We start from the raw sequence: 18,242 nt of genomic DNA, 5'->3' as shown, positions 1-18,242 counted from the left end.
TCCCTTCTGACTCCTCTCTTCACTCTTTAAAACAAACGTCTACAGGCGAGTAACCTGTGTTCTCGACCAGTGTTTCTCAATCCTGGTCCTCGGGGGCCCCAGCCCTGCTCCAACCGAGGACCAGGACTGGGAAACGCTGTTCCTGACCACACCACACATCCTGTGCCATCAGTCGCTCTCTCTCTCTCTCTCAGCTCTGACCTTGGCTGCGTACTCCTCCGCCTGCTGCAGGTCTCTGGGAAAGCTGCTGATCACGAGACCTTTCCCCGGCCGCTGCTGCTGCACTGACGACGCCACGGCGTCACACAGCAGCTCCAGCATTGTGTCCTGAAAAAGGATGAAATGCAAACACACACACACAAATGCCAGGAGGTCAGAGGTCAGTCCAACCCATGCACAGGTTGCATGTATTTCCAATCTGTGTATAATCTTTCCCGATTTCACAAGATACACCACAGTGTGCATAATATAGCTTTTTTTTTTACTATTTTACTGCCATTTCTGTGACATCTACACACATGGACAAAATTGTTGGTACCCCTCAGTTAATGAAAGATAAACCCACAATGGTCACAGAAATAACTTGAATCTGACAAAAGTAATAATAAATAAAAATTCTATGAAATTTAAACAATGAAAGTCAGACATTGCTTTTCAACCATGCTTCAACAGAATTATTTAAAAAAATAAACTCATGAAACAGTATTATTAAAAAAGCATTTTCCACCATGTCACCCATCTGAAACCTCCAAAACGATGCTAATATTATGCATAATGAATGCGACAACACATCAGTACTTGTGGCCTTGTTTACTGAACTGTTATCACTTTTTACCTTGGTTGACATCAAATTGAAGGACTTTTCAAGGACTGAATGTGCTGACACAGCTTAAAATGGGAGGACAACTTTCAACTTTCAAGAGGCGCTTTGCCCATGGCGTCCACTTTTATTGATTTGCAGCACGCTCTGCATCCGGACAAGTGATTGTCCTTTGAGATCTTGATTTTCTTTCATTTCCCAGGCATCACGTCATTCGCTCTCTCTTACTTAACATCACTCAGCGTCTTGCATGGAATCTCACGTCATCAGTGGAGAGTCTATGTACACCGAGCAATGCAGGGCATGAAACAGCAGGTGGCGTCGTAACAAACAAGGGAGACATTTACCTAAATATCAACTTAACTTCTTTAGTGCACAAAATTCAAGCACTTTCAATGACCCGTGTCTGTTTAGGGCCATTTGAAAAAACCTTCAAGGGCCTTGTAAATGTTTTTTCAAATTCACAAACTTTCAAGGATTTCAAGGACCTGTAGGGACAGTGAGTGCAGTGTCTTTATTAAGGCTTTATGGGGAGACCTGGGACATCCTCACCTGGACTCACTGTGTCTTAATACATGCGTTGTCTCATTTGTCTGTCTTCTGTCCCTTGTTACATTCAATGCTTTTTAACTGAGTTTCCGTGAGCGCTCACACACCCACTCCACCCACGTCTGCTGCTGTAAACACATGAAATATTAAGGCTTTTTGTTTGTTTGGCCTCCGTTTCCGTCGGCATCCGTGCAAACGCATGTGACCAGACAGGCAGCCGATGATGGTCTGCTGAGGGATCTCACTTGACAGAGAATACTAAATTGCACTATCTGTGTTGCCAGGCAACACGACAGCACAACATTTTCTTCTAACTTACCGCCGTGTCGATTTTTAATGGCAGCGAGACGCACACAACAGCATTTTTTTTTTTTTTTTATCTCACTTTGAGATAAAGCCTCTAAACTGTGATGTAGGTGGCTGTTTTTCTGTTTTTTCTCTCCTCTTCATCCTGTGATGTGAACCTGCTGAGGTGCACTTCACTAATCCCAGTGTGGGGATTACTCATCCCGCTTTAAATCACCATCTCTCTTCTCTTCATAACTGTCTCACTCACATACACATAAAAATAAGCATTTGGCAGTGAACGCATGGGACATGACCTTAATGTGCTGTAAGAAGCTTAGACAGCTCAGCCGTGTTTGAAAACCACCGAGACCACAGAAAGGAAATCTCTGCATGGCTTCTTTTTATATGTCTTTAGTCAAAAGAGAATTATACTTCACTTTACTTAACTATACTTATAATGAACTTGAAGGTCTAGTGTGTAGGAATGAGCAGCGTTCTTTGTCAGAAACGTAACATAAACATCTGTTAACAAATGTATTAGACCATCACCCAATGTAAGATTTATGGCCTAAATTAACAGCACTTTTTATGTTTCTGTAATGGTTAATATTAGTACCAGTCTGTAGAAGCGCTTTAACCAAGATGATATAACAAATTTGCTTTTTTTGTTTTTTTTTTTTACAAAAAACCCATAAAAAATAATAAAGCACATAATTATTTCTTGATTAAGAAGTCATTCCTGAACAGAAAAAAAATATTTATTATTTTTTTCTGGTTGAATGTTATGCTTTGTTTATTTGCCAAATAGACAAAATAATAATTTTAATTACAGTAGTTCTTGTTTTGATGACAGGTGGTCTAACACATTTGTGAAGCACTGTATATGTTTACATGCAAATTAAGCATATGTGCCACTATGTTTATACAGCAATCGAGCGCAAATAGTTTGCAAACCAAAAAAGAATGACAGTGTTTTCTTGGATGACAGTGTTTTCCCTGGTTCCCAGATGCTCTTTTCAGAAGCATCCATTATCTACCACAACAACCGCGTGGCCCCTTTTCACAACCGAGTGTCGTCATTTTCCCTCCCTCGTCTCTGAGGGTGACATTCTTCGCTGACTGACTGACAAACAGGTTAAATTGCAGCGATGGACGGACAGACGTGCACTGAAAAGAGCAACAGCCAGACCAGAGTTAAAGTGTTAAAGCACTTACAGAAATGCAAAGTGCCACTGAGGCTGCTTTTTGCCATTACTATGTTAAAGTGTATATAAGAATCTCTTACATCCTTTCTTTTCAGCACCACCTATAAGCAATCTGATGAAATTATTGTTTTCTTCTTTTTTACCAACTATATAAACACACCTGAGCAAAAAGTATGATTGAATATTGTGAAATTTGGAAAAACATTTATTTATTTATCACTTGTCCTGTTTTTTCTTTAAATGCAATATGATAGATAGATAAATAGATAGATAGATAGATACTTTATTCATCTCACAGAGAAATTCACTAATATAATTTCACAATATAACAATTTGTAAAGCCTAAAGAGATGAGACATATAAACACACACCCCAAGGACGTCCATGTAAGGAGTTGTGTATAATTCCCACAGCAGCGGTGAGCACTAAGGGTTAAAATCTCTAAATAGGACTGTTCACATCTGGCATTAAAAGGTGACCTGATGTCCTCTCTCTCCCTAAATTGTCTTCCATATAAAGACTGACGTCACAGCTGTTTGCGGGAAAACAAAATTATGTTTTTAACAAGTCAGGGACAGACTGACTCCCTGAGCTGATGAGCACGACAGCGTCCGTCTTCCCGGTAAACGTGTTTCCTGTGAACCTGTTTGCCGTGGAAAAATATGCATAATAAGTGTAATCTGTATGTATGATTCAAACTCTTCTCTGTTCATTTCATTAGGCCATTGGCAGGAAAACATGTTATGTATCAGGTGTTTCATCCTTCATTTTTCCAACGACGCTTCATCTTCATCTTCAGCTCCCTGTCTTCATGAAATATTAATATTTTTTAAAATTATTATTCAGCTTGCACAGTTTATCGCTCAGTTCTCACTGCGGTTATGTTTTTGCACTTCTCTTTTACACAGAGATCACCTGTCAATCACAGAGTGTGGGTGTGGTGACGGCGGTGGAGCTGTGACATTCTCTCATTCTTTCACTTTTCTCTTCAGTGTTTTTTACCACCAATTCAAAACCACTCTTCTGTGCATCCTTTATTTTCCATGTATATATATATATGTGTGTGTGTGTGTGTGTGTGTGTGGACTGACTCTTTCTCCCCGTGTGTGCGTGGGTTTTCTCCGGAAACAACACATGCAGATTTGGGGATTAGGCAAATTGGACTCTTTAAATTGACCGTAGGAGTGAGTGTGAGAGTGGATGTTTGTTTGTTTGTCTCCATGTCAGCTGGGATTGGCACCAGCACCCCCCTCAATAGCATTTTAAAAATACAGTATTTGATTAGACTGCTACAAAAAACATCCCATGGTCTGAAAAATCACCTAAAATCATTTTTAAAAAGGCTCTGTTTGGTTTTTTTTGCTCCTCCACGCTTCCAACAGAAGCTGGTTGCCATGCGCTTCTGTAGATGAGAAGCTCCAGGAGGATCATGTAGCCCACTAGCCCTCTATTTTAACAATCTCTATGGATTGCTACCTGTGTCTGCAGCCTGTATGCATTTCAAGTGCATCATTTTATATACATGAAGCACGCCGTAGTTACTCAATCAATCTCGAACAAACATTGCAATCTCCAGCAGATCCCAGTGTTCTTTCCGCCTGAACATCCGCAAAGTCCCGAGGTGCCTGCGCAAAGTCGACAAACTCATAACAGTTCCATCGGTATGACTTATAGACCGGAGAATCTCCCAGTGTCGACGTAAAACTGGATTCAACTGGGTCATCTTTGCTTTCAATTCAGTGATCAAGGTGGGAAGCTTCTCCGCTATCTCGTTCACTGGATGCAATATGCTTCCGTGGATTTAGACTAGACTGTGTGATAACAGCCAGAAACTGTATGTCTTGTGAATGTCACACTGGGCTGGTTCTCTTTCACAGACTGTGTAGCATGTCATTTTTAAGGCATGACACAGTGTGCAATTAGTGCGTAAACGATCCGTTCTGTGGTTTTCAGCAGGAAAAACATCAGCCGCAAAACCATCTATGCAGCGTCACACCAGGAGGCGGAGGAGGAGGAGGAGGAGGAGGAGGAGGAGGAAAGTTTGTTCTAACAAGTTGCAGAAAATGTGCTACTTTTGTCAGTCTACACATGTTTTGCTTCCAGACTCATATGTTGACTTGAGTGAATGTTTGTGGCAGATGATTCCCTCCAGGCTTCCTGAAGGGAACATTTTGTTAGGTCACTGTGGCCTTCAATCAGCTCACCACTGAGTCCACGTGAATGTTTCTGCCAAATTTAAAAAGAATTCTCTCAAAGCGGGATTTTTGGGGTCTCAGTGACCCGGACTTGTGACCCCTTGACCAGCATAAACTTAATCGGTTCGTCCTTGATTTTGTGCCAAATTTGAAAAGCATTCCCCTCGAGACGATCTCGCAATCTGGTCTTTGACAAGAACAAGACAGACAACCCGAAAAAACAAAGCCTCAGGCTCTGGCTGTTGCTGACGTAGAAATAATTGGTCATGATTTGATGCTGTAAAAATGGGTCTTAGCAGCAGCAGCAGCAGCAGCAGCAGCAGCAGCAGCAGCAGCAGCATTACTGTGAGAAACACATGTTTCTGTCTTCAAAGTGAGCTTTGAAGACATTGAAGGACATGTCTTAGGGTGTGATTTAGGACCAGAGTTTAAAGGGATATACACACAAGGAGAAAGTTTTTTATTGTCTCGGTTTTTTCCCCTAATGGAACCGGTGTTTTGGAAGCCTTAAAATGATATTTTTGGAAAACGGGTTGTAGCTGTTGCTATCTTCGTCATTATCATCTACTTTCTGTCTATTTGTTTTATGATAACATTTCATTTTCTGCCTGGTTTATTCTGTGGTTGTATACGTTGTAATCTATTCTTAATCCAATAGTTTGTAGTTTTGCTCCACGGCTCCTTCTCCATTGTTGGTGTACTTCTGTGGCAGGGTTACAGCGCCACATACAGGCCTGGCATATGTACTGCAGCGTTATAGAGTCATTTTTTCGTGTGTATGAATTAAGGCGTTTCTCGAAATGATGGAAACATGTTTAAGAAGGAAAAAGAAAAGGATCATTGAGCGAAAGTTTTTGTCTCCGTGTCACTTAACATGTCAAATTCCACACTGACCTTGGGCAGCTGCTCTCCTCTCTCCAGGACTTCCTGCAGGTGGCGCCCTCGTTCGCTGTGAGACTGCAGCTCGTTACACAGAAGGTCGCCCAGGGTCACATGACGCAGGCCGAACCTGTCCTCCATCCGCTGGCACTGGACCGCCTTCCCCGAGCCTGGACCACCTGAGAGCACAGACACACACAGTTAGCACTCCTGCCTTTGCAGTAAGAATCCTGGGTTTGCGACCCGGTCAGAACAAGAGCCTTTCTGCATAGAGTTTGTGTCTCCCTGTGTGTGTTTGGGTAGTTTGGTTGTTTGTCTCTATGTGTCCCTGTGATGGACTCGCAAACTGTCCAGGGTGTACCCTACCTTTTCCCCTGTTCCCCCGCGCGACCCTCATGTGGAGGATAAAGTGGTAGAAGATGAATGAGTGAACAAAAGACTCACCAAATAAAGACTACACCCTCGAACGTCAACATTAATATCTATCTAATATGTCCGCTCTTTTTGGGATTTAACCAGTTCTCAGAAATCAGGTTCTGCCTCATGAGGACAAGGTTGTGGTCTCCATGAAGATGACTGCTCCTGACGAGGTCACACACATGCAGAGTGAGGACCTTCATAGACATAATGCATTCTCGAGCCCCTTACCCTAACCTTAACCATCACTACTAAATTAAACCCAATTCTAACCCTAAAACCAGGTTTTAACCCCCCCCCCCCCAAAAAAAAGCCGTTTATAGAAGTGAGGACCAGCCAAAATGTCCTCACTCTGGTTTATATGATTTCTGGTCCTCACAAAGCAACAAATACATGAACACATGTTTGTAACTAATGGAGGACAGCAGAGAGCCGCAGACAAAGCCTGTGTGTAATATACAATTAGCTCTAATGTGAGAGAGGGAATATTAAACACAGGCTGCTGGTGTGAAATGTAATTAGTGGAGATAGAAGTATTAAAGTTAGGTACTTGGAGCAGAATGTGAGGAGGGTGAGGTACAGCTGTGGCCAGTGTCTGAAAGATGATCGTTTGTTTTTCTTCACCGTCTGTACAACAAACCTGTGATCGGTCACTGTCGGGTTTTAATGTTGCGGCAGATCAGTGTGCTTTTGTTTCCTTTCCTTTTGACTCTGTCAAGCTGTGAAGTCACGGAGAATTTGACATGAAATAAGTTTTATCTTCGGAAAATTCAATTTAAAAAAACAAACAAACACTGATGTTTATGAGCAGTTGGACAGCTTGTTTATATGTGGCATAAATATTTGTTCCTGTAATAGAACAGAACATCTGTTACTATGTCCTATTGCTTCCTATTGTGAGCATGTCGTCTGTTTCTGTCCTTGTCTTCTTATAAAACTCAATTAAAAAGTATAATATATATATATATATATAAAAACATGGATATTAGTATAAGTATAAGTATATTGTATCTAAACAAACGGACACGCTGTCGTGTTGATGTGTTACATAGACATGTATGTTATTGTGTTTAGGACTCATTCAGCTCAGTGCAATGTGTTGCTGTTGCCTCCTTCAGTTTTAGATCCAAACACTGATCGTGCTTTCAGACAGACACGGTTCTGGTTCTGGTTCTGGTTACAACTTAAAAGCCTCAGAACCTTGGTGCTCTCTTGTGAACCACCCCATGTTCCACTTTAAGAGAAACCAGGCGGACTATAGCGCATTCATTCCAGAACAAGGAGCTGATGTGAATGCAATAACAATCTATTTCTCAGCTTTAATGCATTTGTAACAATTGGAAAACTTATTAATAATTAAATTAAATAAAAGTGAGTCATACAATTATCGCCCCTGTATTTCCTTATTACACATCTGTCTCAGGTCTTTTTTTGTCATCACAATTATACCACACGTCTGTCATCTTGAAAAACACGGCATCATCGGCATCACCCGTCTCGTCAGCAGCATGGTTTACATTCTCCTCCCAGCCAGGTTGTTTCATTCCTTTACCTGCAAGAGTCTCCAGTATTTTTTTAATTTCTGCTCCATCTGATTGCCTGCTCCTGTACTGAACCCTGCATGAGTATGTTTAATTAAACCTTGATTCTCGCCTGAACCCTCCTATGTTGTGGGTTCTGTATCCACACACACACACACATGTTACAACTTTGTGAGTGCTGGAAACATCCAGGTGTACGTGCCTGACTGTGTTTTATCACAGGTTAACTGCATCACTTGGCCATGAAGCTGCGTGGAGTGATTTATCATAACTTACCAACCCTCGAGCACTGTAATAAAGCTCACCATGTGCTTCACATTCATCAGTATTCTGTGAGAGTCGCTGCCCTCCGCCCGCCTTCAAAAACAAACGCCCTCATCACCATTTCCCTCAGAGAGACAGTGGAGCAGAGCTCGGGTTTAGCCGCAGAAGTCAGAAAATGGTCCAAAAGAAATGGAGGAGGAGGAGGAGGAGGAGGTTTGAGGATTCATTCACTGTGCATTCAGCACATTTTACTACTAAAAAATGCTCCTCATAGCCTCCACATTGACTCACTCTGACTATTCCTCTGCTGCTTTTTATCACCTTCTCTGGGAAGTGAAATAATGACCCAGCAGGACCGAGGCTGAAACCCAGAGAGGCTTGTTAGGGGCTCCAGTCTTCTGCAGTAGTTCAGGAAGAATGAGACTCAACTCAATGAAATTTACCTGACCCTCAGAGTTAGAGCAGATAAAACCAGAATCTGTGAAATCTCTGTGCTGCTCAACTCTCAACTGTGTTTCTATACCAGTGTTTTCCCCCATAGATAAAAACCAGAAAAACAAGGAAATCTATTAGTGTCCAGGATTACGCTATATAACGCCTTCCTTCTCGGGTCATGTTCCACCGTTAAACAAAATCTCATGGACATTATTTCAGTAGTTTTTGAGTAATACTGCAAATTATACACACACAACATGAATTCAAAATATTAAATAATAATTCTAAATAATAATATATTCTAAATACTACAGTTATTGTCCTTTACACAGAACATATATATATATAAATATGACATACTTTTTTTTACAAATAAAAACTGTTAAAAAACCTCAGGTATAGGATTTCAGTTCTCATTTAATCTGCAGCTTGGTAATAACATTGTTAATAGTGCAGTAATAAGGAGATAATATTAAAGTAATAATAATAATAATTAGGTAATAGTAATAGTAAAAGTACAGTAGTAGTAAATTAAATAAAAACAAAAAACCAAGGATCATAAACAATAAATAAGATAAAAAGAGCCGATATTAAAAACTACATTATTGTGAAAGTAGTCATTTCATGCATTTTTGTTTTTATTACTTATTACTCGGCATAAACTATAAAACTGAAAAGGTATAGAAACATGAATAACAGCAGCATGACAAATCAGAGCAATATTGCTAAGTGTTTCAACCTTCTATTTTCCCCTCTAAGAGCTGAGCAGCTCCTTCAGGTCTCAGCGCCGTCCACAATAAGAGCCAAAATGAGAATGGAATATATTAGAAAGAGATGGAGTGGCAGACAGAGATGAAAATGAAAAATGAGAGAGGAGAAAAAAAAACCCCTCATCTCTGCAGTAATTTAATTTGTGTGTGGAGCCTAACTTCATAATTCAATTCTCTCTGAAGTTTCAACAGGTCTTGGTTTTTATGTGAAAATATAAAATCAGTCTGACATGGGCTGCGGCAGGAATAAACCTCCACTAATACTAATAATATTATATATTATATATTTATAATGACTTTTTTGTAAGATACAAACACAAAACCATGAAAATATCAAAAGGTTTAAATATTTCTGACATAAACAGGTTAATTATACAGTCAGTGACCAGTTTTCAACAAGACTAGTTTTGAAAAATACACATTATATCTAAGCAGATGATCCTTATTGTTTTGGGAATTGCTATTATTATTTATAATTATGAGTATACTGTAGTGTACATAATGTATCCTTGTTTCCCTTTTCTTAAAAACAGTAATTAAAGTTGATATCAGTATAATTCTTGATCAACAATCTCTGCTGCTGCTTGTATAAATGACATTGTAAATGATATAAACATGTCATCACTGTTTCACAACTGATAACTTGACACAACTGTTGAATGTTCTGTCTCTACCTCCCCTCCCTCTTGTCCTTTCTCTCCCCACCACCTCTCCTCTTCCCACCATTTTTCAATTCACCCCAACCTGTCGAGGCAGATAGCTGCACATCTTTGAGTCAGGTTCTGTCAAGGTTTCTTCCCTTTAAATTGGAGTGTTTTTCTCTCCACTGATGCCTAACGTTTGCTCATTGTGTGAATTGTTAATGTATGTTGTGATTTGACCATACGAATAAAATTGAATTGAATGTGGGCTTATGGGGCTACAAACACCTCTAAATCAGGAGCTACATAATTACATCCTGATAAAAACTCCTCGTGAAACAACTGTATTATTAAATACTTGCTTTTAAACAACCGTTTAACACAAGCACTGTTTTTACATCCAGTTTCAGTCAAGAGCCAAAATGTCATTGCATCAATTCACAGCAAGTAACACGGTCTCTTTCAGCCAAAAAAGAAGAAAGAAATAAGGGTAATTTTCTGCAGAGAGGAGGACGATTGAAGTGAGAGAGCGAGAGAGGATCAGTGGGCTGAGAACATAAAGAGAACAGAGAGGAAAAGGAGAAAATAACTAAAAGCAGCAACACCAGTGACTCGTCACATTAGCATTTCCCTGCGGCTTTGCCTCTGTCTGAGTCTCTGCTGCTGCAGAACGACGTTTCATCTTTACAGTCATTGAAACCAAATTTAACTTATCTCGCCAAACTTTTAATTAAAAATAACAGTTAGAGGAAAGATGTATATAAGATATATATATATATATATATATATATATATATATATATATATATATATATATATATATAGGTGTGATATTTTAGATGGAGGTCAGTTCTGACACAGAGCTAAAGAAAATATAAAAAAATAAAGGCTGGTGCCTCAGTGTACTGTCACAGCACAGCATTCAGAAGTACCTGTGAGAGGTGATTTAGAGGATATTACACAGCAGTCAGCCAAACATAGAAGAGTGGATGTGTTGGGTTGTAATTAGTGTGGCATTGAACACACATTGAACACCGCAGCTCTTTGACATCCAGTGTAAAGTTTAAGTACAGGCGTTGATGAGATCATTAACGTGGCTGTGTTCTGTGTTTTTCACACTGTGACACAAGCCTGAAGTCAATGATTTTATTCCGCTACTCAGAGATTAAACCACCTTCTATAGATCCACCCATTTTTTAGTGGCTTCTTTGCTAAAAAATTCTATATAATGATAATTATACATTTTATTTGGGAGGCATATTTCAGAGCTCTCAAGATCACCGTACATCACAACATCAGCAGTAAAAATGGATAAAACAAGATTAAAAACAGCATAGTTCTATATTCTGAGTGTTTCCCCTGTGATGTGGGTGTCTCAGGCCTCTTTTATACTACTATACTTTATTTAGAGATGTATAAATTGTGCTCTGCCATCTACACCACCCTGACATTTAAGATCCAAAAAGTCTGCTGACTCTGTTTCAGTTTGAAAACTTCAAACTACATTAAATGTTGAAATTGAAATTGCATCATTGCATCGTAGTCTCGGATGTGCCCTTTTTATTTAGACCAATGTGAAGAAAAATCCCATTAAATCATATGTTTAAATGGGTGTTTGACCAATGGAAATATGTTTAATTGACATAAACACATATCTCCCTTTTTTTTCACCCTCAGGCGTCATTATGGACATTTTTGTCCATAAGCTTCCCTCTTGATGTGTCCATTTTTTGTTAGAACGTCTCTCTCTTGGCAAACCTTGGAATTCAAATACATTTTTTTCTAATAGATCATCACTCCATTTTGGACCACCTTGTTATAGCCCAAAATGGAGGAAAATAACATGCACACACACACACACACAGCATCTATAGTAACCCATCTATATCACACACAGCATCTACAGTAACCCGGAGTGAAGTCTCACATTTATAAAAAGGTTAGGATGCCACCAACACATTGAATATTTGTATGAATACTGACTTTCTGTGTTTCAGCACAACATGAGTGAATTTAATTTATGCACTAAATCAGCCCCGAACTGACAGGAGGGCAATTATATGGAAGTCACCTGAAAGGAGCATTAAAAACTAACACACTGTGAAGGTGAATTTATTTAAAGGAGCCTCTGAAAAGGACAATTTCTTCTTGAAGGAGGCAGCAACACTGAATATGAGTAAAATGTCCTTAAGGGGCACAATCATGTACACAGTATTATATCTTATCGTATTGTATCATATGGTATGGTATCATATATTATTGTGTTGTATAGAGATGGGCAAGATATAACGTCTATGATACTCGTGATTGTTGTTTTACAGATATGCAAAATGACATTATCGAGTATTTAAATGAAAAACCAATGAAACGAGCACTGTGGTTATGATAAAAGGAAGAAAACACGGAGACACCACCCTCTTTGAAGATGTTCAATGTTTCTACACCGTAGGCTTCAACTTTTTACTTGAATTCCAAACCTTTAAAGAAAATGAACAGTCGTTCAACTAAATCTAAGTTCAAATGATATTGAATAATTATCATCGTCAAAATCCCCCCAAAAATAGATATTATTTCTTGCGTTGTATTATATGGCATGGTATGGAACTGATGTTATATATGGTGTGAATACATGTATGAAACATGGTGGACCAGGTTAAATAAAACAAAAGAAATAAAAAAATATGTATTGTTTAAGGCTGAACAATTTTATCGAAATCAAAATACAGCCTACTGCACTTTTCAAATCGCAGGAGACGCAATATTTGCTAAAGCCAAAATGTGTGTCAAAATATCATTTTAGGTGAATTATTGTCTTGATCTATACACATCTTATTCTACAGACTGAAGAGAACATCTTTGTTTCTCACAAAGAATCAGTTCAGCCCTTCAACAGCAGCAGCTAACGTCACGCTCTTATTTTGAAGGCTTGAATGTTTCCACTCTCTCGGCATAAAACCCTGTGCCTTGTTGTCTGCTGATAAATGTTGCTGAAACGAGTCATGGCACTCAACAGACCGCAAACAAAAAAACAAGCCTTTTTTTAATGACTTCATTAACTTCCCCTCGATAAGCGATGATTGAAATCAGCGCGACCCTCTGAGAACAGACGTGTGTCCTCCAGGCGACGCGGCTGAAAACAGCTCCTGCATCACAGCCTCAGTTTGACTTCTGCAGAAAACACAACTGCTCGTGCTGTGTGTGTGTGTGTGAGTGTGTGTGTGTGTGTGAGCTCCTCAGCATGTACGTACCAATCACGAAGATGACCTTTGGTTTCCTGTGTTCTGTGCTATAACCTGTCAGAGGAGAGAAAATCAGATTAGCATGTGCTGCAGCTCAGCTGCACATGTGGAAAATCACATACATATGAACACATGAACACATGAACACAAACAGATAAATAATTACAGTCGTGTTAAGCTGTTTTTTTACTCGCTGTCACACCATGTATAAGCTGCTGCACAATAATATATTCACTGATTATCAGCTTATATTATTATTATTAGTATATTATATTATTACTAAATTGTGGAATGGGCCCCCACTCTTCTATTCATTTATTTTTGTTGGCTTTTAACCCGGAGTGAGTTATTTCTTATGTGTTTTAGCTTATTTATCTTTTGTATTATTGTTTTTAAATGATTCTTTTATTGGCTTTTATGTGTGTCTTTTAGCCCCTTTGGTCCACCGTGTGATTTAAAAATGTGCTTATTATTATTATATACGTAAAAGACACAGCAAATTATTATACTACATTGATTTTATGATAATGATTTTAATTTTTAAAATTTTTAATAATTATACTGATATCAACTTTAATCACACAGTCACCATTTTAAATATTATCGCGGTATCAAAATTACCTTTGATACCGCGAATCATATCGCAATCAAAATAATCCCAATTCGATATTTATTCAAAACCGTTCAGCCCTCGTGTGTATCAACATCAACAGCAGCAGCTAATGTCACGGAAATACTAATCAATCTATATATCAGCAGTGACGACACAGTTTTGGAATTTGATTTGGACCCGTGAGAGGAGCGTGCACAGTCACTGCTGCTCTCTCTCTAATCAGACTGTTGTCATTTTCCTCCTCGTTGTTCTTGTCGTCCTTTGTTGTAGCTGACGAGATAACCGTCAGATCTAAGTGACGACAGTAACTCTACGGACGAGTCTTCCTCCCCGTTTATTATTACACATTCGGTGCAACACTCACACACATGCTTACACACACACACACACACACACAGTATGAGATGAAATGAGTGCAGTGAGCTGCATAATAAAGCTTTGGTGATATGACATGGTGCTGTTTTGTCACCTGTGTGTTATGAAAGTAAGGCAGAAAGAGAGAGTGTTTGCTCATACAGTGACTATTTAATACAACCGATCAAAATGAGTCCTTTTACAAACTCACTTTCTGCGGCTCCTTCAGCGTAACCGATGTCTTCCTCATCTTCAGCCTGGAAAGACATGAGACATCGACATAAACACACTTAAAAAACAGTATTTTTCATACTTGCTTGAGCTGCAACTAATGCTTTTGTAGTGCCAATGAAAGCACTCACTATCCTCTCACATAATGTTCATTCATTCATTCATTCATTCATCTTCTACTGCTTTATCCTCCACATGAGGGGTGCAGGGGGGCACTGGTGCCAATCCCAGCTGACATAAGGTGAAAGGCGGGGTACACTCTTTACAGGTCGCACAGTCCATCACAGGGACAACATAGAGACAATCTATCATCCACTCTCACACTCACACCTACGGTCGATTTAGAGTGTCCAATTGACCTAATCCCCAAATCTGCATGTTTATGCACTGTGGGAGGAAACCAGAGAACCCAGAGAGACACCACATTTTCCCATTGCATCTTAATTTTATAATTTCAGCAACTTTATGTATCAAAATGAGTGTGAAACATCTCTTTAAATAAAATCCAGTATTGAAAGTAAATTCTGTAAAGTTCTGTGTGAGGAATGTTGGCAAAAGACGACTGCAGTGAGGAATGATGGCGACAACTTACCACTGTCATTTAATTATTTAAAGATACAAGAGACTGAATAAAGAGGAGGAGGAAAAATGATTCAAGTGAAGAGATTATTGAATTTGATTTTCAACAGTTCATCAAGGCGCCTAATGGACTGCAAAGTTTAAGTGTGGCCTCATTTCTACATCTAATAATGACAAGACAGAGTTTAAAATTATAATGTTAATGGATCTTGCAAATGGCACAATTTGCACCACTTTGTGTGAGAACAGAGGGAATATTTCAAGTACCGATCAGCCTCTGCAATTATTGACTCACCAACCAACACTGTGTGTTCAAACAGTGGGAATGTAACGTTAGTTTAAAAGTTTAAAAATGTAAAACCCACTAAAGTTTTAAGAAAAGAGCACTCGTCTTTGTCTAACTTTTGTCTGAACTTCCTGTCTCCTTTATCCTGTTATGACTCGTAAATGCATTTGTCCAAGCGCTTCAGGGAAACCAATAACCAAAATATCTTATTATTAATTTATTTACATCTTAAGCTTCTGCTTCAAAATGCAAATGCTCCAGCTGGTCTGTTCATTGCAGTTGTAGAAACATGGCAGCACATGTTGATAGCATTTATAAAGCAAGCAGCAACAATACACTCACGGTGATGGGGAGTATATTCAATTTCAGCCAATAAACACTCCTAAATATTAATTACACAGATTCAGATTTTTCCGCTGACAGCAGCTTTAACAAACACGTGGTTTCATAGACGATAATAAATAATAATAAATTGATGAGGTGACACAAAGGTCTATGAACAGACACATTACACTGGATCTATATTTCCACTTAACAACAACAGTCTCAGTGTCGACGATGCTGTGAGAAACACACGTCGCTCCTCATGTCCTCATACTGCGATTAGGCCAATGACAGACTGAATTGTTTTTTTTTGTATTTTACGGGGTATTTTGCCGTGTGCAGAAACAAAGTGACAGAAGCAGACAGATGATTTTAACATGGTGTGAAATGGAAGCCGAAGAACAACAACCTCCCTTCAACATCGTCGCTCTATCTTAACTCTGATAATGACTTTAGGACTTTTTGAGGACAATGTGGAGGTGCAGTTTGCATCAAGGATTAGATGAAGGGAAAAACGTGAAGCAGAGATCTGTGTTGGTGATAAATAAATGCTGTCAGTGTGGGGGAGAGCTGGGTGCCAGTGAAGAGTCTTGGCATGTGGGAACACCAACTGCTCTGGTGACTCAGAGAGAGAAACACATGACAAGCACACATTGGTTCCACGTGATGTGACAAGATATGTAAACACACTCACGCTCACACTGTTATGATCAATTCCTGGCAATCTACTTTCTGTATATTGGTGATGAGCTGCAGTATCAGTGTGCTGTCATTAACACCTACATTCCAAAATGTCACCTGGTGATGGATGAAACTGGTAATAGATGCTGGAGAAACAACTACAAGGTCATTTCTTTTGTAATGATGCTTTAAAGTGCATTAGTAGTGAACACAACACAACGTAACGGTTTGTGCGATCAGGAAAATTCCAATGGTTTCTGAAAGCTGAGAAGTTGCATGTCAAAGCAACATGTTATTACGATAATTTTACTCGTGCTGTTTTAAGAAGCTGTAGAATCAGCGTCTTTGTTGCTAGGAGGAGAGAGTTGGAAGAACACCTGTACATAGTTTCCATTTTTTGGCCTGTTTTTTGCACATAGAGAGGAAGACTAAAAACATTTTGTTGTAAATATGTTTCTGTTCCAATTTCAAATTTAACACAACAAATCTATACCTGTTGAGGAAACTATGGTGTTTTCCAGAGCAGGCCACGCTCCTTTAGACCTTCTACTCTACCTGTTGAGAAGATTAAGGTGTTTTGGAGAGCAGGGGATGCTCCTTCAGACCTTCTACTCTAACTCCTGAGAAGATTAGGGTGTTTTGGAGAGCAGGGGATGCTCCTTTAGACCTTCTACTCTACCTGCTGAGAAGACTAAGGTGTTTTGGAGAGCAGGGGATGCTCCTTTAGACCTTCTACTCTACCTGTTGAGAAGACTAATGTGTTTTGGAAAACAGGGGATGCTCCTTTAGACCTTATACTCTACCTGCTGAGAAGACTAAGGTGTTTTGGAGAACATGGGATGCTCCTTTAGACCTTCTACTCTACCTGCTGAGTAGAGTAAGGTGTTTTGGAGAGCAGATGATGCTCCTTTAGACCTTCTACTCTACCTGTTGAGAAGACTAAGGTGTTTTGCAGAGCAGGAGATGCTCCTTTAGCAAATGCTACAGAGGACTCACTCAACTACTTGAATAACATTCCGTGAATAACTGTGGAGCAAAAGACCTTGCCTGCTGAGCAGCGACCGTAAACTGACTCCATTATCAAGAGCAGCTCCAAAGTGTGAATTCACTGCACTGTAAAAATGAAGATTGTTGCTGTAATGTGTGTATGTGTGTATGTCCTGAAAATCATCGATAAATAGCCTCCATCAGACAGCAACAGTAGAAGACAAAAGAGACGAATAGAGACGGAGACTGAGTGATTTGTTTCTAGACTCGAGGAGGGTGTGAAATAAGACAGTCATTGTTTCTGTGTGGAGAGTTTATGCTCGTCTGCTTCCTGACACAACAGCCTTCTGCATCTCTGGACATGAGGAGTGCTGAATCATCTGGCCTTTGAAATGAAAATGAGCTCAGCATTTGTCATTTTTGAAAATTAATTTGTAGAGAGAGAGAGAGTCAGATGAGGACTTGCTCGTTAGTGATATTTGATTTCTACGACAGGAGTGTCACTACTGAAAGGACAATGCGATTGCAATTAGGTTACTGCTGACGATAAAAGTAAAATAAGGAAGATTTTTTAACATTTTCACAAAAGAAACACACAAGTAATATTGTTTGGTTACAGTGGTGTCTATGAGACCCCCCCTCATTTAAAATGTACATTTACTAATGTTTAAATCGCTTTTCCTTCTTAACACAGAGCAAAATGTTGCTTTTACGTTGACTAATTTATTAATGTCTTATTGCTTTCTACACGTTTTGATGATATTTTATTTTAAGTAGGAACAGTCTTGCAACCTTAAGTGCAGTTGTGAGCTGAAGCTGGGGACGTTTGGGCTTTCTGTTAACTCAAACCAATTAGAAACAGAAAGCATGAAGCACAGTGAAACCCCTGGAGTTAGACACTTAACCACAGAATGAGCTGGCCGGTTCTAAAAGAGTCTTTCTCC

At 39.3% G+C, this 18,242-nt stretch overlaps 1 protein-coding gene across 1 annotated transcript in view; it reads right to left on the bottom strand.

Moving 5' to 3' along the window:
* Nucleotides 1-18,242, bottom strand: part of ak5 (adenylate kinase 5) — a 54,910-nt gene that overhangs the window by 2,666 nt on the left and 34,002 nt on the right. Inside the window, exons 9-12 of the mRNA XM_058644305.1 lie at nt 14,422-14,467; nt 13,253-13,297; nt 5,952-6,115; nt 202-327 (exon numbers count right to left, since the gene is read on the bottom strand). Coding sequence (XP_058500288.1) covers nt 202-327; nt 5,952-6,115; nt 13,253-13,297; nt 14,422-14,467 — 381 coding nt within the window. The remainder of the gene's footprint in view (nt 1-201; nt 328-5,951; nt 6,116-13,252; nt 13,298-14,421; nt 14,468-18,242) is intronic.

Source organism: Solea solea, chromosome 1, assembly GCF_958295425.1.
Source record: "Solea solea chromosome 1, fSolSol10.1, whole genome shotgun sequence".
Classification (NCBI taxonomy): Eukaryota; Metazoa; Chordata; class Actinopteri; order Pleuronectiformes; family Soleidae; genus Solea; species Solea solea.
The sequence above is the reverse complement of the archived record's forward strand: the minus strand, read 5'-3'. Positions and strand labels throughout refer to the sequence as shown.